At 44.1% G+C, this 26,634-nt stretch overlaps 1 protein-coding gene across 1 annotated transcript in view; it reads right to left on the bottom strand.

Annotated features, from left to right (window-relative positions):
• LRMDA (leucine rich melanocyte differentiation associated) overlaps nucleotides 1–26,634 on the bottom strand; it is a 1,023,793-nt gene that overhangs the window by 421,932 nt on the left and 575,227 nt on the right. Inside the window, exon 5 of the mRNA XM_019745989.2 lies at nucleotides 20,768–20,885. Within this exon, the coding sequence (XP_019601548.1) occupies nucleotides 20,768–20,885 (118 nt within the window). The remainder of the gene's footprint in view (nucleotides 1–20,767; nucleotides 20,886–26,634) is intronic.

Genomic DNA, 26,634 nt, shown 5'->3' with positions numbered 1-26,634 from the left:
TACCGCACTTCCATGCTTGTGAGTTCTACAGTCTGACATCACTGAAATCGGTACACAAGAGGAGATATCATTTATTAAATGCAGGCTAATCAAAGCAGAAATCTACACAATAGGATGGGAGATAGTATTTAATATCTACATTATATAATATGCATATAATGCATATATAGCCAAATATGTAAATATTTATGAACATATAAATGTACTCATCTGGTAAACATTTATGTTTATACATACATGCTTCATATGTCAGTGTATTTCTATAGGTAATGTTTTTCCCCTCTCAATAAACTACTAACCAAATACCTAAGTTATACCCAGTTTAGTCCCTACTCTCAGATCCAGTTATATAGATGGATTTCTTCGGCCCCATGTTAGGCAACTAGAAGAATTGAAAAGAAAATTAAAACCTTTACACATTAATACAAATATATGTATATAAAACATATATCATCCTATACGCAATCTGTGGCATATCTGATTTCATAGAAATAAACACACCATAGGCAATCTAATAGTGATGCTTTTATTTAAAAAATGAACCAGTGTTAAGTGTAAATACCACTAACTAGAGGCCAAACACAAAATCTGATGTTGATACCAGGAAACATAAAGGTGTCACTCGGACCATTCTAGATATTTCTCTCTCTACTTTATTTTCTCCTTGGCCCTCAATAAGGAAGTCTTTGGTAGAACTGCTGAAGGCAAACTGGCTGCTGCAGCTGTGTTTCCCACCAAGGGTTCCTGGAGGTATCACGGCATGAAGACACAGCCCATCTTGAGAGGAGTGAACACTAACTTACTCATTTAAAACAGAAGCAAACTCTGACTCTCCACAGGCCTTTGGAAGAGGCATTTGCTTCTGAGTGCATAGCCCAGTCTACTCTCTGCCTTACAGAGACGGGACAAAGGGTGCCCTGGGCATGCTCATCCACACATCGGTCTGAATTACCTAGTAAATCACAATGCAGTAGCTAATAACAGCCATAAAGCCTTTTGAGTTTTACAAGGTGTTTATAACAGGCAGCTCACTATAATTTATATGGAAAACATGAGTCAGCTCCTGACACAAAGCTGATATCTGGACAGTGGCCTTGTGGGATGACCTCTAGCAGGCATCCAAATAAACTGCACAATTTCCCTCTGGCCCAAGGCTGGCCACTGTTTCATACACATATTTTCACAGCACCAAGTGGTAGGAAAACCAAGAGCTAGTGCATGCCGGGTCTTCCCTGGTGACTCGCCATGAGGGAGAAGGTGATCATCCCAATTTGGCTCAATGTAGTGGAAGATGACAAATACCAGGGATGGTTTAGGACCATCTGATGTTCGGTCCCATGAGGTATAACAGAAAACATATGAGATACATTTCCTACCCTCCCAGTGGAGAAAGCAAGGTGGATACACACAAATATTAGAAAATATAATATATAACAGAGTAAAGGGAAGCTCTGGGATGTGGGAATTACTGAAGCCCCAATTTCATGAGAGGGTCTAATAGAGAACAGGATCTAAGAGGGCCAGTGAAGGTGGGAAGAATTTATGAGAGCGAGAGGGTAGGAAAGATTCCCTAAAAGGAGAATGAGTGAGTGAAGATACTGGGCCAGCAATAATAATAGTGTATCTATTTTGATGGAAAGAAAGGAGGGAGAGAAAGAAAAAGAAAAACTTCAGACATAGCCTGACCTTGGTGAACTGAAAGATACGCTGAAGAATGGTTGTAAATGAGATCAGAAATCACAATGCAAAACTCAGAGCTGGCATGAAATAACCACAGGTGCCCCAGACAGAAGGCTCTGTGCGATGAAGTTCACAAAATTCCTACCGGATAAGGACCAACCCAAGTGAAAAAGACCAGCAGCATGAAATCAGGTCCCTTCCTTCTTCCCTACTATTATACAAATGGACACAAGAAAACTTATCCAAAGCATTTTTTAAAAAAAGAATATCCATCTCCATCATTACCAGATGATTCTGGATTTCAGTCATAGCTTGGTCTCTGTGAGCACTGATGTCCTAGGAGAAAATAACTGCATTCACTTGGCTTAATTTCTTACTCCCTTCCCATTGTTCTCAGGTCCCTCCCTTTTGTTTATATACATTGATATCAAGACTCTTTTTCCAATGGAATGTTGCCGTTCTGGTGTCCATCTAACTGAAGCCCCAAGCATTTTTGCAAACTGCCCCAACTCAATGGGACTTCACTGTTGAGCCATGTAGAGCTCTTCACTCAAGGACCTCGGGACACCTGAAGAGACCTACCTACTCCTCTGTGCTGGGCTGTGTTCTTTCCCTGCAGAGTGCACATGGGCAGCCCAAGGAGAGGCAAGAGATGCATCCTGCCCATCTATCCAGAAGTGTATGTAACTGAAGCCTAACTCTCTATGATTCTTCCTTCCAGAGCTAAATCTAAAATAAAAAATCAATCTAAAAATCCCTGTGAAAAATTCTGGCCATCTGATGCTACTAGTCAGAACATGATTCACAAAAAGGGGAATAAAGAGTATAAGGCATAGAGGTCATGTTACTTAAAATATTCAATCTATAGCATCCATCTGCTTTATCTGGCACCAGAGGAGGAAAAATCTGTAGACGCCTAAGCATTGCAGAAGAGGTCAGTGCTGTTAGATAAGGAAAGGCTTACGTCCATCTGTCCCAGAAAGTGTCCCCTGTAAAGGCTGAAACTGTTTTAGGTGCTGTGTACCCTGAAGCCTTGCAAGGAGTCTAATATACTTAGTAAATATAGCATGGAAGGAGGGATGGATGGACAGATAGATGGAAGAATTGAAAAAAAAACTGAGGCTTAGAGGTAAGTGGGTAGAAACTTTGGGAAACGGGTGAAAAAGAAGGTCTTCCACAAAAGATACACCTGAGATCCCTTTTTGGTTATTTGATGGAAGGAGAAGAAAGAGAAATATCTCTATTCATTAACTCTTCTATATCCTTAACAAATGACCTAAATCACCTTTATCCCATTATCAGAGTGGGAGGTCGAGGTGAGAGTACAAGTTCTATACACCTGGGCCAAGTATACCAGAGGGTATATCCTGAGAAACAGTAACACCAGTCTTCGGTGTGGGATATTTAATTGTCATACTTGGCCTGAAATGGATTCCAGTCTTGAGGCTCCATTCACGTCTCTTTCCATCTAAACCTCTGGGCGACGATGCCATCTCTGCTTGGCAAAGCTAAAAAGGTACCCTATTTCCTGAAAAGCAGAGGGTATTGAGCAGTTTGTTTTGCTCTCATCACTCCAAATTCTCTATTTTAAAAGACTCAAGAAGAATTTCTGCTAATCTTGAATCTCAAATGATATGATCATAAACAAATGGTGACCTCCCAGTAAAGTCTGAGAAACCATGACCTTGGACACTCTACTTCCTTCCTCCTAGCATGATCATGTCCCCAATTGAGAAGCGATCTGCCGTTGTGTATTTTTAAAATATGAATATTTTTTCTTCCCAGTGGTCACAAATGGCATAAATTGCCATTAGCCACGACAAAGACAGATAACCTACCATTCAGGAGAGAGACAGCAGAAAGGCTGAATACACGGTTATTTTCCTATAACTTGAAGATCTCCAGCTGTCTGTAGAGCATCTCAAACTTTCACCCTGCTAGAAAGCTTGTTTTGAATAAAAGTGGAGGGAACTGTAGCTTTTCTCTTAAATCAGCGTCATGAGTTCTAAGTCCGAGGATAGTGGCCTGGCCTGAATCTCCAGCATGGTACACAGAACCCCGCCTAACTCCACCCCTGCCTCCCCTCTGGCCTCAGCCCTTCCTCCTCAGCCTATGGTTTGCAGTGGGAGCTTCCAGGCCCGGGGCGCTCCTCTACAATATACAAAGACAACGCTGGTGGTTTGAAGATGTGAGGTCCTGCAAGATAGACACATATGAGCAAATACTATTCCTAGACCATGGCCCCACCTCCCAGAAGCGAGGAGGAAGTCTAGATGATGTGCAGTGAAAGGAAAGTAAACTGTTGTCCTAAACTAGGTCAAATCAAATAGTCCCCATAGACAGATTCGGGACCATTTGGAAGCTAAGCATATAACATGCTTTTCTTTCTACTCCTGTGTGTAGAAGGTAAAAACAGGGGGGGAGAAGAAAGAAAGAAAGAAAGAAAGGAAGGAAGGAAGGAAGGAAGGAAGGAAGGAAGGAAGGAAGGAAGGAAGGAAGGAAGGAAGGAAAGAAAGAAAGAAAGAAAGGAAAGAAAGGAAAGAAAGGAAAGAAAGGAAAGAAAGAAAGAAAGAAAGAAAGAAAGAAAGAAAGAAAGAAAGAAAGAAAGAAAGAAAGAAAGAAAGAGAAGAAGAAGAAAGGGAAAAGAGAAGGAGAGAGATAAAATTGTAGAGCTTTTATTCTGTGCCATGCCTTTCATAAGTGCTTTATATTCAACATTTCCTTTAGTCCTTTAATCCAACAAAGCTTATTTTACTAGCCCCATTTTAAAATAAGGTAACTGAGGCACTAACTCCTCCCCAAAGCCCCAAAGTCACATAGCCAATAGAAGAGCCAGGATATGAATCCGGGTGGTTGAACCCTAAAACGTGGGTCCTTCAGCACGACACCATGTACCCAGCAGCTGCAGGTACCACTGGGGACCTCAGAACTGACCCAGGTGTCAGCCTGAGGATTTGTGTACACAGTCAGATCACAAAGCCACAGGGAGACCCTCAGAGATCATCTAAGTCTATGCATCCATTTTACAGATGAAGAACTGAGCTCTGGAGGGAGAGACTCGCCCAAGAAAATGCAGCAAGTTGACCACTGACATGTAACTAAAACACAAGTGCTCAGTGTAGCGGAGGCTGCCATGATGCTCACCAAACACACGTACGTTTCTTTCTGGGCACTCAGCTTAGCTGCAGTATCCGTGTGCAGGGGCTACCATAACAATACACCACACTGGGTAATTTAAGCAACAGAAACTTATTTTCTCTCTGTTCTGGAGGCTAGAAGTCCAAGATCAAGGTGCCGGCAGGGCTGGTTTCCTCTGAGGCCTCTCTCCTCGGCTTGCAGTTGGCTGCCCTCTTGCTGTCTCCTCACATGGCTGCCCCTCTCGCATGCACACCCCTGGTACCTCGTTGTGGGTCCTAATTTCCTCTTCTCATAAGGACACCAGTTATATTAGATCAGGGCCCACCCTAACAGCCTCATGTTAAATTATCACCTCCTTTAAAAGCCCTATTTCCAAATACGGTTACATTCTGACGTACTGGGAGTTAGGGCTTCATCATATGACTTGGGGTGGGGGAAGGAATACAACTCAGCCCCTAATAGCTGCATTGCCTGGACCCTGTTGTAGTTACATGTGAATGTTCATACGATTGAGTTCTGGTCAATGGAATGGGGGCATTAGCGACGTGTGTCACCTCAAAAACAGGCCCATACATCATTTGCACAATTCTCCACACGCTCGTTCTTACTCCATCCATTGGCTAAACCCCAGTGGAGAACTCCAAGGCCCAAGAAAAACGCAGAGCCACTGGATAGAAGGAGCCTGGGTCCCTGAATGACCAGGGCGCGTCACTCTCCACCCAGAAATCTTCAGTGCACTGACAGTGAAAAAGCCAGCAAGACTTGGGGGCTATCGGTGACAGCAGTTAGCCTCCCCTGACTTAAACACCCAGCTCCTCAAGCAACCTTCTTTTCATTACATATCAAAGGTCAGTAACGTTACCCAAAATAAGAAGGCAAATAACAGACTGCTGACGAGAACTCCAAGGTCATTGAGCCATCCAGGTGGACTTCAGAAAAAAGGAAGGAAAAAAGCACTGCCCCCTCTTGGGGTACCAGATATCTCCCCTAGAACCTCCTCTCACAGACTCTTGTGGGGTCTCCTGGCCCCTCTTCTCTACACAGGCTAATAACTGGGAGGGGGAGGTCGGGGTGCACATGATAACGATACCTTTTCTTATTTAAACAGGCCGTTTTTCTTCCTAATAAATGCTTCTTTTCTTTTTTTTTGTCAGCTCAAATATTCCCCTTTGATAGAATCCTGAAAATAATTAGCCTTAATAGCTCTGCTGTGAATAATGCCACACAAGAAGGGGGTCAATGTTAATAGGAACCTTCCACTCCAAAACTAAGTCACCCTCTCGCCCCCCCCCCACCCCCACCCCCGCCAGAACAGAAATGTAACAAGGAAAAGATTATAGGTTTAGCACTACTCGGGAAGAAATGTATATTTGAAATAAATGCATGAAATCCTTTAAAAACAGCACGTGCTGAAAACTTCACATTTAGTTTGATTTGCTTTCCAAATCACACAGACTACACAGTTGCATGCAATCTTTAAACAAGTACAACCCCTGAGAAGTGTGGATAGATCGAAGGGAAATAAAAGCAAGATCAGCCGACTTGTAATCTTCTTTTCTCTTTCTTCCTTCCCCAAACTGTGTTAAATTGCCTATTGAGAACAATAACATATTTGTGCTCTTGTAGGTGGAATGATTGGTATTATACAAAGATTTGGCTAACAGTCTAAAGGCACATTACACTGATCAGGACTGTATGCTGTTAATAGTTTTCGGGGTGCTCTAGGGGACCTGTAATTACCTAGGAGTACAACTTAGCTGGTCAGCGCACACTTGGGCGGAAGCTCCTACTGATTCTAAACCTTTCTCCCAGAACCACACCAACCATAAGACTTTGGGAAGCCTGTTCCCAAACAGAGCCTTGGTAAGTGTCCCTTTTGACCTACATTCTTCTTCCAGCCTGGGTAGGTGCCGTGACTCATCCAGGATGGACTGCCAACATGAAAAATGGCACCAACGCATTCTTACATAGAGTCTAAAACCGCTCATGTGCCCACACTTTGTGATCCAATAAACTCCCTGGAAAAAACTGCCCTAAAAAAAATTTAAAGGAAACACACACACACACACACACACACACACACACACACACACCTTGTAGTATTTTATACATAAGGTTAAAATCTAGAATCAGTGTGAAAATGGTTTCATAACTGATAGCACTTATATCAACTTGAGGAAGAATTGTGCAATCCAGAAAAATAATACATTTCAGGACTACAAAGTAGCACAATAAAAATATTAGGTGAAAAAGGTAGAGCATTAAACACACGTAAAATATCTGTAGAAAGGAATAAGGTTCGGAAGAGAACAGAGCAAAATGAAAAGTCATCGAGTTAGCACGTAGGGAATACAGTTGAAAGATTTTCTTTGTTAATTTCCCTTAATGGGATCACAACGTTGTTTTAAGAAACATATAAAAATAAAATAAAACAGAATGAAATGGTCCCTGGGCCTTTTCATCTTTAATTACCACACTTTTGTCTGTGCCCTGAGATTCAAAGTCCAAGTTCATATGTAACTTAGAATTCCCCTTCTAGGAAATTCAGGAATATCTTCCTGAAGACGTTTGTGGAGGGTGGTAATACGTGGTCGTGTGGACAAACACAATCAGACCATATAGTCAGACGAGACGAGCTGTTTCAGCCACAACACAGAAAAAGCAAGTTGCATATAAGCATCTAGAAACATGAAGGTTGGGAAGCTCTACTTCCAAACAACTCCACAGAGAGATCTGTTTAAACACACACACACACACACACACACACACACACACACACACACACACCAGCAGCACTGAAAGACCTTTGGTTACAGTGCAGTACAACTTACAAGAATAACTCACCTCTTCTGGAAACCCAAAAGGCAGGGAGCGGCTGCGTCTCACACCTCACGTCCACATCCAGGAATAGCTAAGTGACAGTGGCCGCCAGCACAGCTCCTGCTCCCCCTGAACTTTGCAAATACCTCTTTCTGTCACTTCTGACATGCGGGCGCCTTTGAAAGCTGAGTGAAGCAGGGAGCTTCCTAGTCACTCTCTGTGAGGCTTACATGGATCTCTGGCTAAGTGGCTTCCCTTTTCTAAGTACCACCTTGGAATGGTAACGGAAGATCACTGCTAGAAGGGACCTGAAGAGCTTGCCTACATGACTTTCTTGTTAAATATGTTTTTAAAAAGAATTGCTTCTCTTTACTCAGCACCTACTATGTGCCAGGCACTGTGTCAGAAGCCTCGAGTGCATTTGTTTCTTATTGTCACAACAAACTGGCATGGCAGGTGTTCTTGTCACCATGATACAAACTGGGAAAATTATAGAAACAGAGTGACTTGTCCAAGGTCACACTCGTTTAAGTGACAGATAGGCATTAGAACCCAGATCTCTGGATTTCTTGTCCAAGGCTCTCAAAAAAACTTCACTACCTCTCTGACTCACTCAGGGGCATCAGCACGAACTGCTTTTGCACAGAGGTTATATAATTAGTTGTCTGGTCCCTGTTGCTTGCAGGGTAAACAACGTCTGATAAACCCACAATGCTGTAAGTATTTATTACACTGCAACCCAGCTGCCAACTGTCTAACCATTTTAATAAAAAGCTATTTTCTAAGGTTTATGTTTTATTGCATGTATGACTCCCTTATTGGTTAGCATTTTGGAGTTGTGGAAAAGGTTATGAATTTAGAAACTGGCTGCATTCATATCATATTTAAAACTTAATGCTATTTTATTAAAGACATATGGGCCTCCAAAGTACACATATTAAATGTCATGTAAGAAAAGTAGCAGTTTAAATCATGGTCAAATTCATTTTTGACGTGACTCCTGAGGCTTCCCAAGATCTGAACTATTTCTTTGTAAATCTGGCAGTTTAACCACACTCATAAATCACTTTCAAAGCATATTATTTCTTAATTTTACTGCATTAGAGAGCGTTTGGCCTACACAGTGAACTGTTTGTAGCAGTTATGTGAACAGAGTTGCACATTTAGTCATATGATGTGCAAAAGAAGAGGGGAGGGGAAGTAAAGAAGGAAAGCTTTTCATTCTTTAGTCTGCTTTACCTACCCTAGCCATTTTTACCTAAGCAAACACAATTAATAGTGTTCAGATTGGGCCTCTATAATCTCCAAGTGCGGAAGTCACGAGTTGGTGTTGAAAGTTTTCTGAACACAAGGAAGCAAAAAATAATGTGTAACGTAATCTTCTGCAAAACATCCCATGACTAAAAACTAGAATGAGTGCACAAACTACTTTTTTTTTTTAACATCATACTGAACTGAAACAGATTTACAAAAAAAAAAAAAAAAAAGTGGCTGTGTGTAGTATAGCTCTTGGTTCTTTTTTATTATCCAGAGATCCAATATCTCAACCTTGGGTTTTCAAAGCCCTCCTAATGATGAGATAATGTTCTTTGGATGTGCATAACAAACCCCCAGATTTCACTCCCTGGTTTTCTCCATTTTCCTACGGGGCAGAAGCGGGTTGACGACAGTGACAAATTCCGGGATCTGAACATCAGCCTTGATTTCCAGATTGACCAAGGGCGCTGGAGGAGGATTAAGAGAGTTGAGTGCAAGGTTACCCAAACGAAAGGGCTTAAGGGCTTACTTTTGCACTGGGCATCCTTTCCCCAGTGTGGGCCCTGCACCGAGACCCCTATGCCCCACCGCTGTTCACTGGGGCTGCTGTACTGTCGTCCTACTGCTTTCACCAGTGACCGTGGACCTCCTCGGTCCTCCACTCTACACTGACTTTTCTTGCACCTCTTTTTTTTGTCCTGGCTCTCTCCCTCGACGAACACCACAAAAACAAAACAGCCTTGGCCTGGGGAGGCCTCCAAACTCGGGGGCCTGGGCCTCCCAAGAATGACCAGGCCAGGAGGCCTTCTTTCTCCTCCATATTCCTTTCTTTTAGGTCTTCTCCTCATCAGGAGGTAGGTGCTGAGTAAAAGTCTTAGAAACATTTCATTTAAGTATAAAACTCAGTTAAACTACAAGGGATATAGGGGCAATACCCCTTCTATGGACTGAGTTATATCCCACCCCCTAACCTTTAATATCAGTCTCTCTCGCTCTCGCTCTCTCTCTCGTCTCCTGCCATGTGGGGACACAGCGAGAGGTGGGAAGAGAGATCTAACCACAACCTGACCATGCTGGCACCATGATTTGGACTTCCATTCTCCAGAACTACGAGAAAATAAAAGTTCTGCTGTTTAAGCCACACACTCCATAGTGTTTTATTATGGCGGCCTGAGCCATCTAATACACACCCCCACCTCAAACGAAAATTACTTTCCCCTTGCTCACTCCCACAAACCAATGACACAGCAATGCCACAAAAACAGAGCTGTTTTGAAATGATAGAACTACCAACACTAGCTGCCCCTGATTCTATATACCAGAAACAACACAAGGTCCTTACACGTATTATCTCATTTAATCCTCACAACAAATGTGGAAGGAGGCATGATATTCCCTGCATTAACAATGGAGAAATGGATGGCAGAAGATAGACCTGAGTGTAATCTTGAAACTTGGTGTGGGTCTGGCCCCTAAATGGAACAGCAAATCTGATAACAGCCTGTGAACAGAGTAAGAATCGTAGGTTTTGCCATGAAATACCAGCAAATTCAGATTTTAAACATTCCCCAAAGAAGAGCTGGAAGCAACAACTTGAGTCACGTCTAGAACAAAACTGTAGGTTGGATGGTGGGGAGAAATGAATAAAAATGGGTCAAATAAAACATGGGAGAGGTCGCTAAGCCAGATAGCTCTGTGACAATGCAGAATGCCAACAACAACATCAACAAAAAGTGACTCACTTCTAATTTCGCTCATGAGTTAAAGGTGTCATGAAGTAGAAGCCCCACTTAAAATTCCCCACTTCAAAAAAGAAAAAAACATACACATAGCTTTAGAGCTAGACAGGAGCATTAAAGCGCTGTTCAAAGAAATAATGAGTTCTAATTCAGGTAACGTAGCTCAAAATCTACTGCCATATTTTCAAATTCACATGAAAAATAAAAGTATCCTAAAATGTCCATGGTGCCAAAGGAGGAGTGCAATTGCTATCACTGACAATAGCACTGAACTGAGCTAAATTAACATCAAAGGAGGCCCCAATTACAGAGCATCTGTGCATTCCTGACGGTGCCCTGTCTGTTAATCTAAGACACTCAACTGGAAGGAGAAGAGTAAATAAAACAGCTAATTGTACCCCAGCCTTCAGTGACCCCCAGGGCAGAGCTGCCCTATCGTGCTTGAGAAGCACCACTTTGCCTGGTCAGAGGGACAGGGATGATGCCTTTGTGTCCCCAGAAGTAAACCATGGGGACCACGGGTAGACCAGACAATGGAGAGGCACAAACGCACTTCCTAGAAGGTTGTAACCAGCTCTCACACTGGATCCAACAGATAGCTGGGGGCCTGGATATTCTTGGAGGTTTGGGCAGGGAGAAATGAGCTCGCTGGAGAAACAGGCAGGGAACAGTGTGAATGTGTCATAACTGTTCTCTCTTATAACAAGAAACAGCTTAGTTTTACTTCTCAAGGAACCATTTGGGCAAAAAGGCACCTGTAGAGGTAAAGGTAATTTTTTTAAATGAGAAGCTCTCCTCTGCGCATCAGGCCTCTTGCTGAGCCTACTCTGTGGAGGAAGGAAACACCATTACTGGAGCTCGTACTATAATACTGGTACTTATCTGCGTATACCTGGATGCTACCCTGAGAAGTAGGTATTAGCCACACTCAGACAAACAGATCACATTTTTATTTCAATCATTCTATGTGAAGACTTTTACCTCCTTTCAAGTGGGTTGTCCTAAGATCATCCTATCACTTCACCCTGTCCACTGCTTTGCTTCTTAGACTTTGGGGTCAACGAAAAGAACAAGTAAGTGTTAAATATTAGAGACATCTCTTCATCACTCAGCTTACATGAGTTTTCTTTTACGTCTTCTGAAAGTTCACTCTTCTTGTCTGTTGTTGTCGGCTGAATTGTACCCCTCACCCCAAAATCATACATTTAAACCCTAACCCCCTGTATTTCAGAATGTGATCATATTCAAAGAAAGGGCCTTTGAAGAGGTGACTGAGCTAAAATGAGGTCGTTGGATGGGTCCTACACCGACATGAGAAAAGGAAATCGGGACACACAGAGCAGGGCTGTGTGCACACATGAAGAGGACCACGTGAGGGTAAAGCGAGGAGGTGACCACCTGCAATCGAGGGAGACAGGCCTCCGAAGAAACCATCCCACTGACACCGTGTCTTGGACTTCCAGCCTCCAGCACTGTGAGAAAATGAATTTCTGTTGCTGTAAGCCGCTCAGTCTATGGTAGTTACGGCCGCCCTAGCGGACCAGGACATCAGCTATTAGTTGCAGGCACTTTGGAAATAACCAGAACTCGAAGGCAGAAATTGGGACCATGCCATCTTCACTTTCTCCTTCTCCTTTAGCCATAGAATTGCAAATAATATTAACATGTAATCAAAGTTACCTTCAGAACAAGGTTCATGATTTTTCCCTCGTGAGCCATCTATCCTGCAGGTTTCCAGGATGCCTACCTGCCTGAGGGTTCAGTCCCTACCATCTGATGTTTCCATGGGCCCCCAAAGGGACGCTGTAAGCCAGGCAGAGCTTCCTGAAGCCACCGAGTTCAGAAGGACAGAGAGCAAGGCCCTGGTCTGACTGAGGGCTGGGCACACTGACGCTTTTGTGATCCTCCCTCTTCTCAGACCTCAGTCGCTGGCCCTATTTCTCTGCTCCTAGACAAGCTGCTCCTGTACTTCCAACCCACTCCTCCTCATCACTGGCCTGGAATCACCAGGCTCAAAGCAAAGAACTGGGGGAGGGAGGGACGGTCGAGTAAAGCATGTTAAGGACAGGTGTTGCTCAAACTCACCAATGCATCTCCCACTGGAGAGCAGGTCCTGCCAAGCCCTGGAGCTGCACATAGAATTTGGGCTAAATTTAGTTTTAAACATGGGTAACGTTAAAACAGCACCCCAACTTTATTCTCTGAGCATCCACTTTCTTAAGGAATCATCTTTATTTTCTTCTCTTTCCTTTCAAACTTAATTTTTAAAATAATAAAAAACTTAAACTGCAAAAGCAAAATACCAAAAACTATCTTCTAAAGTGGATCAAGAAAAGGTCAAGATTGCAGACATACTTAGCTATCAAGGTTCCACCTCAATCACTACCAGAGATCACACGAATGAGGACTTTTCATGGCCCAGTTAAGAACCCTTAAATTCACTCCTTAAAACTAAGGCAATTGACACCATAGGGCAAAGAGTATTTGGGTAAGAACGTGTCCGAGGACTTTTTCGAATGCCATGTGCCCATCACCAGGGAGTTGCTATGCGTCTCTGACTGCCATGGGCTTTCTTCTTATACCACATCTGAGCTGCTGGCTACCACACAGACAGTCCCAGTAAGAGGGTTCTCAGCCCCAGCACTTTGACCTCCATGGCCACCTGCGCACCAACACCACTCTGAGTACTGGACAGCCTCAGGCCAGCAGCTGCCTCTGCACGGATTTCCCAAATACCTGCTGTGCACAGAGCACTATGCTTCCTCTCCCAGATACCCAGAGACCTGGACGCAGACCTGCCCTTACTTTCCTCCCACTTCAAACCCTTCCAAGTTTCCTCCTCATCCTATAGTTAAAATCACAAATATGGCCTAACAGCATCCTCCACAGCCTGGCTCCTGCAATTCTCTGCCTCACCCACGCATTTCACCCAAATGGGCTTGGGGAGTGGTCACAAGGCCAAGGTCAAAACCAGACAATACAAAGCTACCTGTGGCTCCCTTCCATCTCCTGGTCTCCCTGCTCTTTTGCTCCTGCCTCCCATCACATCTCCCTGCCTAACTGATGAAATTTACGGTATACAGGGGAAACATGAAACACTTAGCGGCCTAGGCAGACCTAAGGGAGAGTCTGACTCCACATTGCTCTGTAATTTTAGGTGTTGTATGTCAGTTCTCTGATCATCAGTTTCCTCATTTGTAGATTCAAGTTCAAGGAGAAATTTAGAGATGATATTGTTAAGTTTCTGGTACAATATCTAGTACCCATTTGATACTTAATATACGCTTGGTGTTGTTTTTACTCACATATCAGGGAAGTTTCAAAGCATGTACTAGTGCACCACTGGGCAGCCAGTTGACCAAGGCTGGCCTTGCAATCCTAATTAGTTAAGCATCCAGAAAGCCTACAGAAGTTGATGCTGTGACACCAAAAACTGCCACTAACTTCAGTAAAATCCAAGTTGTGCCCTAGTTAAAAGCTCTTGTTCAAGTGGCCAGGGAAGGACCGGAGGGCAGGATGTGTGGATGGATGGATGGCCTATCTATTAGTCAGGTTTCTGTAGCAACACTACTTCGCCAAATAGTGGTGGCTTACAACCAGCATTTATTTCTCATGCAGAGCTCTGTAGTCAGCTGGGGTAGCTGTGCTTCAGCTTCAGACTGCAGGTCAGGTTCAGATCTGCTCAGTGTGTGTCTCATGTTGTTTTCACAGCAAATGGCAGATGTGCAAGAGGAGTGAGTAGAAACACATTGTACCTCACATTGCCTTGGCCTGGAACTGGCATGCTTTCATTCTGCTCATATCCCATTGGCTAAAGGGCTGAATGCCCAAGGCCAAAGTCAATGGGATGGAAAAGTGTACTTCTTCCTTAGAGGGGAGCCATGGTAAGGGCAGAGAGAAAGGAAAAATTTTAGACAATGAAATCTACCACCCTGCTCCCAATTTTTAGGTTCCAGAGGTTGTACAGAGTATCTAGGAAGACTTCTTTCCATGATCTCCCAGGCACATCTGTCCAAATCTCTTTGGACAAAAGTGAGCATGTTAGAGGCCAAAATGAGGAAGAGTGCAGAGCTAGGCCATTGGGGTACAGTGAAAACCAATGACTCCAAGACAGACACCTCAATATCTCACCAGGCATTGGGGCTTAATGGAGAGGAGACCTACTGTGTGCTCGGCACCTGTCCAGGCCCCAGAGACTTCTGGGAACAGCTTCCGAGAGGCTGCCACCAGCACCTATAGCACCACCAGCACCTGTTTCACTTTCTTTACTGTGAATTTCAATTCTCCATCCACAGGGCTTTGCCAGGTTGCTGGAGACACAACTTTTCTGCGGCAGTCTAGCTCTGATTTCAAAGGGGTGCTATCCAAAAGCAAGGTAATGAAAAGCTACCAAAATTGCCTCCAGAAAGCAAATTCTGAGAGCATCTGAGACACAGGGTGCCATGGGGCTAACAATGGAGTAGCACAAAACCCTTAAGTGATTCTGCCTCAGATGAATGTGGCAAACTGGGAAGTCAGGAACAAGAATGAAAAACAAACAAACTGCAAATTTTCGGCTCCTGAAATTGTTTCTAAACATGATGCCTAAGCATCTCCCACAAAAGAAATTCATTACAAATTTTCCTCCCTTCAAAATTTACTATAAAGTAACTAAAAATAGAATCTGAATGTGTCTCTAGACAAGGAACATCTGTGTAAAAACAGAAGAGAACTATAAAAACACTAACATATTTAGGTAGTTAGAAATATCCAGAAAATCACCTGACAGTTTTAGTTTTCTCCTGAATGTTTGGCACAGTAGAGAGCATTCAACATATATTAGCTTATCGTCTATTTAGTTGCATGTACACGTGGTTCAGAATATTTATTTATAGGCATACCCTAGATTTATGTAAAATATATATTCTTGAGAATGTTAAGTATAGAGTAAATGTTAGTGGTTGCAATCAATCTAGAGGTATTTTCTGATAACCTTTTATATGTTTGCAATTGGGCTACAGAGGGGTAACAGAAGATATGAGAGACATATGTTGTGCTTTAGAACAAGGGAGCACCCAGTAAAGAACTAGGCTAGGTATAAAAAAAACAACCAAGGGAACCAAACAAGCCACTAGGCTGAGTTCCTTGATGGCAAGACAAAAAAATACAATACCAGCTAAGAGAGGGAAAATCTCATTTGAACTACAAACAGACTTGCGGAGCACCCCAACATGTTTTCTGAGAAAAGCTACTTTTTCATTTCCTAAAAGCCCTAATACGAGCAGGTGGATTCTGGGAAAAGGACTCAGAGGACACCTTGAGCAGTGATGGAGAACACAGCACAGAGCACACCCTTGCCTCCCCGAGCAATGCTACCTGACGGAGAAGCCGAGGCCCGGGGATCACGGCGGCCGCAGATTTTGCCATCATAAGTAATCCCAGGGCAAATCCTTTGGAAAAACAAATAATCGACCCAGAATCTCTCTTTTCTGCCAACACACAGATTCAAATTATTACATTTTCTTAAGGCAAAGGTCCCTTTCCTGCCTTTCCAGAGGGCCATATTGAGGCAATAAAAAAAAAGAAAAGGACCAACTTCATGATGGATCTTCCAATATGCTCTGTTCACAGTTAATTCTTGCAGCTGAGCCTCTGCTATAGACCAGACACTGGAGATACTGGAGATATGAGAGTGAAGAAAGAAAAGCCCTGCCCTCATGGAGCGGACACCCCAGTGGATAAGTGGCTGCTTCTTCCTGATGCTTGCATTCCCTATCTTTATGCTAGGTTGGCTTTTTTTTGTGGCAATCCAAAAACATGGATGCAGATGGAGGAAACTAAAGTTACCCAGGGGAGTTAGAGCCCCACTCCCAGTGTCAAGAGCAAGACTGCGTAATGTGGTCATGAAAGCAGGTATTCCGTGGATCCAAATATCTTTCAACTTTCAGTTTAAGTAGGAGAATAAAAAAGATTTACAGAAGGTAGAGGTACTCAGAAGTCTATTGCGTTAACGCATCACATCTCCCTCCCACGTACACACACACACTATAGCCCCCCCAATACCCAAAGATGCACACACACACGCAAATATGCAAACTGAAAAACTACACAAATAAACAACCTGCACACGATAGGAAACCCGGCATGCCTGCATGCAGACATGCATAATGCAATTTCAAGGACCTAGCCACACTTAGGAACATACCTATTACCGTATCTTACCTAGAAGAGAATGGCTATGATTACAAGCAAAAGTACACATGTGAAAACACTTTCTAACACAGGCTGTGATTCTCAGTCCAGCTGCCCACGTAGCTCCTCTTCCTATTGCTTCTATAAGGTTCTAAAGATTAAGTACTTGAGAGCCGACTTTATGTATGTGCCTGTAAACAAGAGGGCTCAGCTTTAAATATATGTCAAAGAAATGACAACTGTGCTCTTTGCCAGAACAGGGATGAATAATTACAAAGCCAGGACATAATTAAGCAATTCTGACTGTCGGATTCTTGAACTGTCTCTCTGATGTGCCGGGCTGGTGTGTCTTCCCCGCATGTCCTCCTGGACAGGCCTCTCCACCGCTTTGATCTATGTTTCCTGGTGTGGTGAGGGGGTCACGGTCTGGTCATTACAGAAGCCTTTCTTTGGGGGGCCTCAGCCTTCTCTGCATCCAGCTTGGCGCTCTCTGCGTTAACAATGGCATGATTCAATGGCCAGTATTTGACAAAGATATATATTTTCTTTAAAATTCTGGGAAATGAGCAAAGCCTAGCTGTTGTGAGTCCATTAACTGACAACACACAAACACCCACACTCACACATGCACAAGTCTAGAGGAGTCCATTAGTATTAGGTTGGTGCAAAAGTAATTGCAGTTTAAAAGATTAAAAATAATCGCAAAAACCACAATTATGTTTGCACCAACCTAATAGCATTAACTATCATTACCTCATGAATGACAGCCTCTTTCTCTAGAATAATCAGACAGAAGGCAGCCTTTAAACGACAAAAACCAAAAGGCAGCAATGAAGGCAGTAATGTGATCATGACAGAAAGGGAGAAAGACCTCACACTCAGGGCCTGCTAGGTACCAAATCAAACCTCTGTGACACAGGGCGTTTATTAGCTCCGGGATGATTTTGCATTTGCGTCAGCTGAGAACACCCACACTGCCCGTTCCCTACCTCTGAGGCAAGGGCTGTGATTGGAGAGGCCTTTTCTATTCTCCCAAATACTTTATGTCAGAAATAAAATGAAAACAGCTCCCCAAATCATGGCCCCCTTGATCATCCATCAGAGCCTTCTGCTGAATAAGCACAACAGGCCGCCGCTGCCTCAGAAAGGACAGAAGCCAACTTGAGATTCTGATGCCGTTATGAAAAATAGGTCTTCACCCAGTGTGCTCAGCACAGCATCGGCAATTCCCGGGGAGGAAATTGCTCTCCATTAGGAGCCGGATCCAGGCGTATACACACCTCCCAGAACATACATATGTATATATACACAAAGACCGAAAGCGTATATACACACCTGCATAGGAACAAACATATGTCTGTATAGACTGTGAGCACATGAGAACCAGCCTTTTGAACATCAATTTATTAATTCAGCAAGGAGCTCATTTGGCCTCTCTCTATCTGCAAGAAAAGTACCCGTGCATATCTCTGAAAACAGACAAAAGGAAATTGCCTGCCACTCAAGAGCGGCACACAGTTTGATACGAAACCAGGAACACAGAGAAATCCTCCAGTGCACTTGCGGGATCCTTGAAGGACCCTGGAGTGAACAGAACCCTTAGCTGGAAGCCCGGACCCCTGGGTTCTGGGCCCAGTTTGCCTCCACGGGACTGTGGGGGTCTAAGGAAACTACATCCTCGCCCAGTTCCTTCACCCATAAAATAAGATCACAGACCAGGTGATTTCTGACGTCCTCTCCAGTTGGGAAATCATGTGACTACAAAAGGATAACAACCCAAGGTCCCCACACTTTGTCAGAGTACTTCTTGCCTGTCCTCAAATAATTAACGGATATTTTTAAGCTTCATACGGTTAGTAAAGATGTTCAAGCCGATCACACACACATGAGCTGATTCTATATTGATTGGAAACTAACGTGGAGCTTTGAAGAGCGTCTCTGCTTAAGTTGCTGATGACTGAGACAAGCAGCTACTACCGGGTTTTCAGGAGCCGTCCCCATTTAGATGGAAAGAGGGAGGATTTCTGTCCCCCTGCTGCTGCTGCCACCTCTACGCCAACAGCACAGCCCTGCTGTCACCTGTTTTCTTCATTTAGGCCTTCCTATGAGGTTTTGTTTGAACAGAGAGCTGCATGGGGAAAATGTTTAGCTCACTGATCCAGGGGGAAGGAGTCAGAGTGGAAGAAGGTGGGCTCTGTGGTTGCAAACACAGGTCAAGCTGTAGCAGCCTGGTGACTGGGGCAGCCCAATGGACATCTCCAGGCCTGAGTGACTTCATCTGTAGAATAACCCAGTGCTCACTGCCTTCTACATTATAGGGTCACATGAGGACTCACAAATCTTTACACAAAGAACCTGAGAACAATGGTGGACACGTGAGAGCACCCTACCCCAATCTGGTAGTTAGGACCCCTTCAGATTTCCAGTGACGACGCAGAACGGCCCGTGTCAAAGACAATGGCCGCCGGAGAGACACTGAGGTAGGATATGAAATGCCTTGCACGTGAAGGTGGGAGAGGGAGGACGAACAGGAACCCAAGATATTATAAACACTTGGTTTGCTCTACTTTGTTTGGTTTGCTGACGCAGCTGTCTCTGGAATCTTTTAACAACAACAACAACAAAAAATAGGAGGCCATGAAATAAATTATTTCATTTGGACAAAATTACAAGAGCTGAAATAACTAAAGGCAGCCATGAGCAATAGGGCAAATCTGCCTCAATAAGGAAAACTGTTAACACTTTAATAGCTATGAAACAAATCACTCCATTAATTTCCCACATGCTGAAACAGGTAACAATACATTTATCTGCCAGCATTATACCCTCCGTATCACATATTTCCACAACTGTTAGCAATTGTATTCAGCATAATGGGAAATAAGTTGCACCTCGTGGATTGAGGGAAAGAAAGTGGCCTGAGGTCTGCTGCCAGCTGAACAACTTGATGGAAGAGGTTTTCTTTCTCTGTTTTGGTTCTGTTTGTTTTTCCTCTTTCCCTCTTAATCATTTTCAATGCATTTGCAGAGCATTCTAAGTCAATAAATGAGGACAAACTAGACCACTAGGATTCCTGGGCCAGTGTTTTCAACACACACAGCTAGGATCCCACAGGAAATGACGCTATAGGTCCACAGGGCCCCAGGGCAGTGATGGACCTCCAAAGGGGTCACCAAGGGTCATTAATTCCATTGCCCAGTCTTGGGCTTCACTGAAGGATCCCAATTCCTTCCAATACGATAGTCATTCATGTTTTTGAAAATCTTCTGTCTGAATCCAAGACCCAAAGCTAGGTCCCCCTGCCTCATCAACGCTGTCATTAAGATGACACCACAGTCACATCCACGGCCTCAGGGCAGACTCAGCTGGTAAAGGAAAGGTCAGTAAACATCATGCCATGAACTCGAGAGAGCACTCACCAGTCCCAAGTCACATTGTCACAAAAAGTTGCCTTCCCACTAACGATGTCTCTGAGAGCTGCTGAGCTCTCATCTGTGGACTGAAGAAAATCTCTCTCCCCTTGCTCCCCTTTGGGCCCCAGAAAGAAGGGCCCCCTCTGAGGCATTAGAGGAATCATACCCACCTGAGAAATAGTAAATGCTCGATGCTTTCCTCTTTCTTCTTTCTCAGCTCCAAATCTAGAGAGGCCCCACCATGTAAATGAACCAGCTTTAAGAAAGAGGCTTAAAATACATCCCAGGAACATCAGCACCAAGCTGCATATGGTGTTCCTTTATTGGTAAAAGAGCCACCTGCGTGAAATCACCTTACGAATAAGGTCCCCTTAGACTGGGTCATAGGAAGACCCAATTTATACCTGGTCCAACTTCTGGTCTGGCTCACAATGTATCCATGGGTGAAACCCTCATGTAAGATGCCTCCTGCATCCTCAACACATAGGCAGACATCGTCCCTGCTCAAAGAATAACCAGTGACGTGAGATCACGGAGTAGGCAGCTTACCTTGGGCTTCACTACCTTCATGAACGCCCCTCTGACCAAAGCTTCCTCTCGCTCTTGTCTGGTAACTGTCCGCGCATCCAAAAACTTTAAATTGGGCAGCTTGTGTAGAACAAAGCACCTGGGAAGGAACAGGCAGAGACAATTAAAGGAGGTGTTGGGGTGATCCCCTCAAAGAGCCACACAACTTGATACTCAAGAATTTAGTTCAGTTGATGTCTTCACCTAAACTATAAGCTTCTTGAAGGCAGGAACACCCTTTTTTTTGCTCACACTCATGCCCTCTTGGAAAGGAGCATTAGGATTAACTCAATAAAATATCAGTGCATTTCTGTTGCACAAATATTTCTTGAGTGCCTACTATATGTTGGGCCCTAGGTATACAGAGGTGATTACAACATGGTCCCTACACTTAAAGGGGTTTTTAGTGTAATGGGGATGATGGAAATCAGCATAGCTAAGTGCCAGGATTGAGATTATACAGTCGTTTGGGGAGCACAGAGAAAGCGACCTGATATTACTCATTGAATGACTAAAAACTAAAGGCTAGACAAGCGTGAGGAGGAAGAGGATGAATCAAGTAGGCTTCAGAAAACCAAACCCTAAAGCAACGCCAAGGACTTAACTTTCTCTCCGTGCAAATGTTACTTGGGATAGGCAGTGTGCCTGCTGTCTCAGTGGAGCCTTGGGTTCCAAGGCCAGCTCCCACATTCATAAGGAGGCCGTATGCTCGTCCAGGGAAAAGACGTAGCTGATCACTCAAATGCCAGAGACAACAACTTAGAGTGATAACTTTTATATTAGTCATTTTTAGAGTCAAAACACTCTAAAATTCTATGGCGGTATATACTTTTCCTCCCCAGAACTGTGCACCCCAACATCTGAGGTCCTAGAAATTTGACTACTTCCTGCTTCCTCCCTGGCTTCAATCTATTACCTTCTTTCCTATTTCTCCCTGAGCCTCTCCCTTCCCTCTCCAAATGCCCCCTAATCTTACCCCAAATCAGAAAAATTCCATGAGGGGCCCAAATGACCTTTCTGTCCTCCAACAGAACTCCCACTGGCCTCAGCCAATGTCAGAGAAAACTTCCATCTTCTGCTGTAGCAGCACAGTCTTGATGACAACAGATTCTTTCAAAAAAGACATGTACAGATGGAAACAATATGTCAGGAGTGACGCTCAAAGGAGTAAAGACACTCACTAAGTGTAGGGTGGGAAAAGATGAATATTCAGGTGAAGAAAACATCAGTATTAGAAAATCAGCCAATGTTTAATAATGGAATGAAAGATGTCTTCACGGGGCTGGCAGGAACCATGATGACAATAGACAGCACGTTGTCATTTCGCCCCACTTTGGATCACAGCCCTGAAATCAAAGGAGGGAGGGAGGGAGGGAGGGAGGGAGGGAGGGAGGGAGGGAGGGAGGGAGGGAGGGAGAGAGAGAGAGAGAGAGAGAGAGAGAGAGAGAGAGAGAGGTGCTGGCTTTTAAGCTAGTTAAAAATTTTAGATGACAAAGAGCTGCTGTTTTTCAGAGCACTCTTCTTACACAATCAAAGAAACAGCCCATGAAATAGGTTGCCAGTCACCCTGAAACTGGGGTGACTTGATTCTCATCCTGAGGTTTCCAGGTGGTTGCTGCTTAGAGAGATTTGAGGGGCACTAGGAAAGCTTGCCCCAAATTATTGGGTCTGACACTCAGCCCAGGGTCCGAAGTTCCTCCCTTAGAGATCTCTTCTTTCATTCACTCACTCCTATATTCACTCGCCCAACGAGTAATCATTGCGCAGCTGCCAGCAGCCAGGACCTGTGCCAGGTGCTGAGGATAGGTGATCCGCAAAGCAGTCAAGGTCCCTGCTCTCAGGGAGCCTGTGTACTAGTCCAGTGGTTCTCAAACTGGACTGGGAGTCAGCGTCCTCTGGAGGGCTTACTGAAACACAGGTGGCAGTAGGGCCTGGAGTTGACGTTTCTAATAAATTCCCAGATGAGGCTGATGCTGCCGGTTCTGCTGAGAACCACTGTCCCAGTGAAAATAACACCACGAGAAGTAATAGCAGCTTGGGAATTATGAGGCTGGAAGGCAGCAGAGTCTCCTCCTCGATTCCGCTAATGGTGTGCCCTGTGCCATGCCTGTGGCACACAGAGCCCAGACGGCGGCCACATCTACCAGATCTTCCTGCCCCATGGTGATGTGGAACTGGCTCCCCTCAGTATTGCCAAGTGATAAGTCAGTGGGCTTTCTGCTTGCCTGCCCCATCCCAGTCTCGGAAGATCTATTTCCCTTTGTTCTAGGTCATGTCAGGGTGTCAAAAGCTGCAGCTTCAATCCTGAGTATAATACAAGTTTGCCATAAAAATACAAGAGAGGATTCCCGAAGCCACAGAATGAAGGCTTTTACAATATCAATTCAACCCTTGTAAATTTAATCCAAGGTTATTTGTTGCACCAAAATCTCTTTACCGTGATGTATTACTTAGTTACTGAGGTTATCACAGCCGTATCCTAAAGTTGCATAGTACATAAAACATTTCAGTTAACAATGCGGGAAGGTTAACTCCCCCAGATAACCTGCAATCACAAGGGCCAGTCCACATGACATGCCTCTGTCAGCTTCCACGAGCTATTGATGGTTCAATCAGTTTGTTTTGAAGGTAAAGTACAACAAAAGGGCAGTAAACTTATTCAGACTGTCAACAGGGGCTATCGGGAATGGGGCTTGCAGGTAAGTAATTCTGGGTGTTTTAAGGCTATTATCAAACAGCAATGGTTGAAGGAAGAGACAGCTACTAATAACACAGAAGGCAGCCATCATAAACCACTTTATGGCAGAAATCCCCGTCTATAAATCCTGCGACACCCGGAGACAGCTTCAGATTTATAAAACTGCTTGTTAAGCCAGGACACTGCTTAATGAAAAGAGATCCATCTAAGTTCTAAGTCTTGTCCCTAGCTCCAGAGGGCAACTCCAATTTTCCTGACCTTCCAAGGTGGCTGGGCAGAAGTCCCAGGGCCTGGGAGTGGAAGTCAGGGGCTGGGATAGGGAAGGTGAGGTTATGCAGAGGAGATCAGGGGTCCTGGGGCGGTGTTTGAAAACCTATTTGTCTCTGTCTGCAAACAGATTCTCTAAAGGCTCTCTCTCTTTTCATATTGAATCCCTGCTCCATTTTCTTAAAGGACAGGTCTAAGGAGACACCTAAAACTGGTAGGGGGAGAAAAGGAACAGCAGAAAGCCTTTTTTGTTTGATTTTTGCTCCAAAATCAATTTTCTCTGCCCAAATCCCAAAGCTCCAGCATTTGTCATCTAGACTTCAAAGGGGAAGGAGTATGCTCTTCCCTCCTGCCCACAACTGCTACCCGAGGGGAGCTGGCTGCTCCCCCAAAACATCACACAACAGAAATATCAAGATGAATTTCTGTTGTCTGCCCCTGGGGTTGGCTGCCCTGTTTCTTTCTCTGAGGAGCCTCTTCTCAAGAAATACCAAGTTTCTAGATTCTGAGAGAATTGGATATAGGGTCACTGGAGTTTTTTCTTACTTCCTTCCATTTATGGCCTTCTATGCTTTTTCCCATCAGTTCTTGCTGCCTACTTGCTCCCATGCATGGGGACAAGGGAGAGATAGAATAAGCTACTGATGCCCTATGGGGTGCCCCTGAAGGAGGCAATGGGTAATCCATGAACTGTTTTCACAAAACTTAACAGAACAGAGTGAACATGCCAACAAAATATCAAGCGTCTTTGCTTTTGATTGGATTACATCAACCTTGTTTGGTAACACTGGTTAACTCATGCTGATCAAAAGCACTGATCAACAGCTAAATGTGTCTGACTAATTTTAAAAAGTTAGCAATGGCTTAAATGAAGTGTATTTAAGAGACAGAGCTTTAAAGTGTGGGAAAGAAAATTTAAAAATAGGGGAGGTCTTCACAACAAAAGACTTGGGACTAACAAGTCAGAGGAAAGCGCCCAGGCTCTGAGATTATCTTGCTGTGGGATCTTGGCTCAGTCTCTAACCTCTTCCCAAGCCTCAGTTTCTCCATCTGTGCAATGAAGGGAATGGGCTAAATGATGCCTGAGCCTCTTTTAAGCTTCGGCTTGCTCGAATTCTATGTCTCAAAGTTAATTTACAATAAATACATCCATATCCTCCTTTCTTATTATTTCTTATTACTCCAATTTCCTTATATAACCACCCCCTCCCACCTCCAGGTAAAAAAGGACTGTGAGAAACAACGTCAATAAAGACCAAAGAGTAATGGACAAACACTATGAGTGGAATAACTCCAGATGCTTAGAGAGATGACAATGATCTCAGCTCTAATGAGCCGAGGTGAGCTCACCTCCAGCATTAATGAACGTCCGCCAACTGGCAAAGGCCAGCTGATTTTCCTCACAGTTCACCGGCAGTATGTTTGAAGTCTCCATGCAAACAATACACCCACAGGACAGACCAAGGCCCTCTACAGAGGGTAACCAGCAATTACTCTGTGGGCTTCTGTCACTTTGATCTCTGGGTTGTGACCTTTGCTTTCTTGTGATCTTCAAAGCCCAGACTGTAGATTAGCTGGAGAATGCTAGCTGGGTTATGTAAGCCACAAGTTTTACAGCTCCTATTTGGCTGGGAAATGGTGGTAGCCCAGAAAGGCCAACAGACGGCGGAGGGTCCCTCCCTCCTTCCCTTTGGCTGAGTGCTACAGACACTGGGCAGGCCCCAAGGCTGCTCCCTGAGAGGGAACAAAGGAAGGGTACCACATTTTAAATAATTTAAAGTTGTGAGAAATACAGAGAGAACTACTGGGAAGGAGGAAGGAAGGAGAGGCAGTGGCAGGAAAGAATGAATGACACACAAGGGTTTAGTGACAGAAGTAGAGCTAAGAGATCGTGAGACCAATTCCCTTATTTGACAGCTGAGGTCCAGCACTTGTGTATTGTTGCCCTTCACTCTCATTTCTTTCCTGTAGTTAGAAGAAACAAAATGTTTGCAAAGGACGACAAGGAATAGACCATTCTGGGCATCCAAGTTTCCCAAACTTGATTCATTTTTTGGCCAGTGTTGAATTCCACAGGAGGCCCCACGTGGTTTCTTAGAATGATGGTGGTCTCCCAGGCCAAGCTCTGCCTCACCCACTCTCTCTTCCTGCTCAAATCTCAAAGGCTGCTGGTTATCACATTCACCTCCATTCAACATTCATCCCAAAATAGCAGCACAGTGTGTACATACCGCAAAGTACGGGCATGTTTAAGCTCCTATAATAACATGGCAATGGACAGTTCTCAGGCATGATCTATGATGAATGGCAAAGAGAAACTCCAGGCATGGTTTTGCTCCTGCCCCAGCAGGCCCAGGCCACTGCTTGACAACTTGGTAGTATGTGCATGCTTACATACAGAATTAATGAGCCTGTTTTACTGTGGGAATGAGTGCCAAGAAAATCCAACCTGATGCACAGAGAGTAAGTGAGGAAGGAAAAGGGGTGATGTGGAGGGAGGGGAGAAAAGAATCTGCAGACACCAAAGCATCTGTGAAGCCATTTCCAATAAGGCCATAAATCTAGTCACTTCCCATTTCTGGTCCAGTGGTTGGCCACAACGTGACCTAAAACTGGGGAGACCTCTCTGAAGTCAACATCTCCCATGGAAATGAAATGACAGACATACTTGTTTTGATGTATGGCTAGGTGACATATTATAAATATTACATCACATAACCACAGAGGGTGCCAATCAATAAGAAATTTTTTTAGACAGCATTAAATGAGCCATGGGTTCTTGCTTCTGAATACACTCCTTTAAGGCTCCTACTATCGCTTAAATGATTAATAGGAGACATATTGTCAGAAAACGTACTTAAAGTGAAAAACAGTAAACCATAGA

This window comes from Rhinolophus sinicus, linkage group LG07 (assembly GCF_036562045.2).
Source record: "Rhinolophus sinicus isolate RSC01 linkage group LG07, ASM3656204v1, whole genome shotgun sequence".
In the NCBI taxonomy this organism is placed as follows: Eukaryota; Metazoa; Chordata; class Mammalia; order Chiroptera; family Rhinolophidae; genus Rhinolophus; species Rhinolophus sinicus.
Note: the sequence above shows the minus strand (reverse complement) of the source record. Positions and strands in the feature narration are given on the sequence as shown.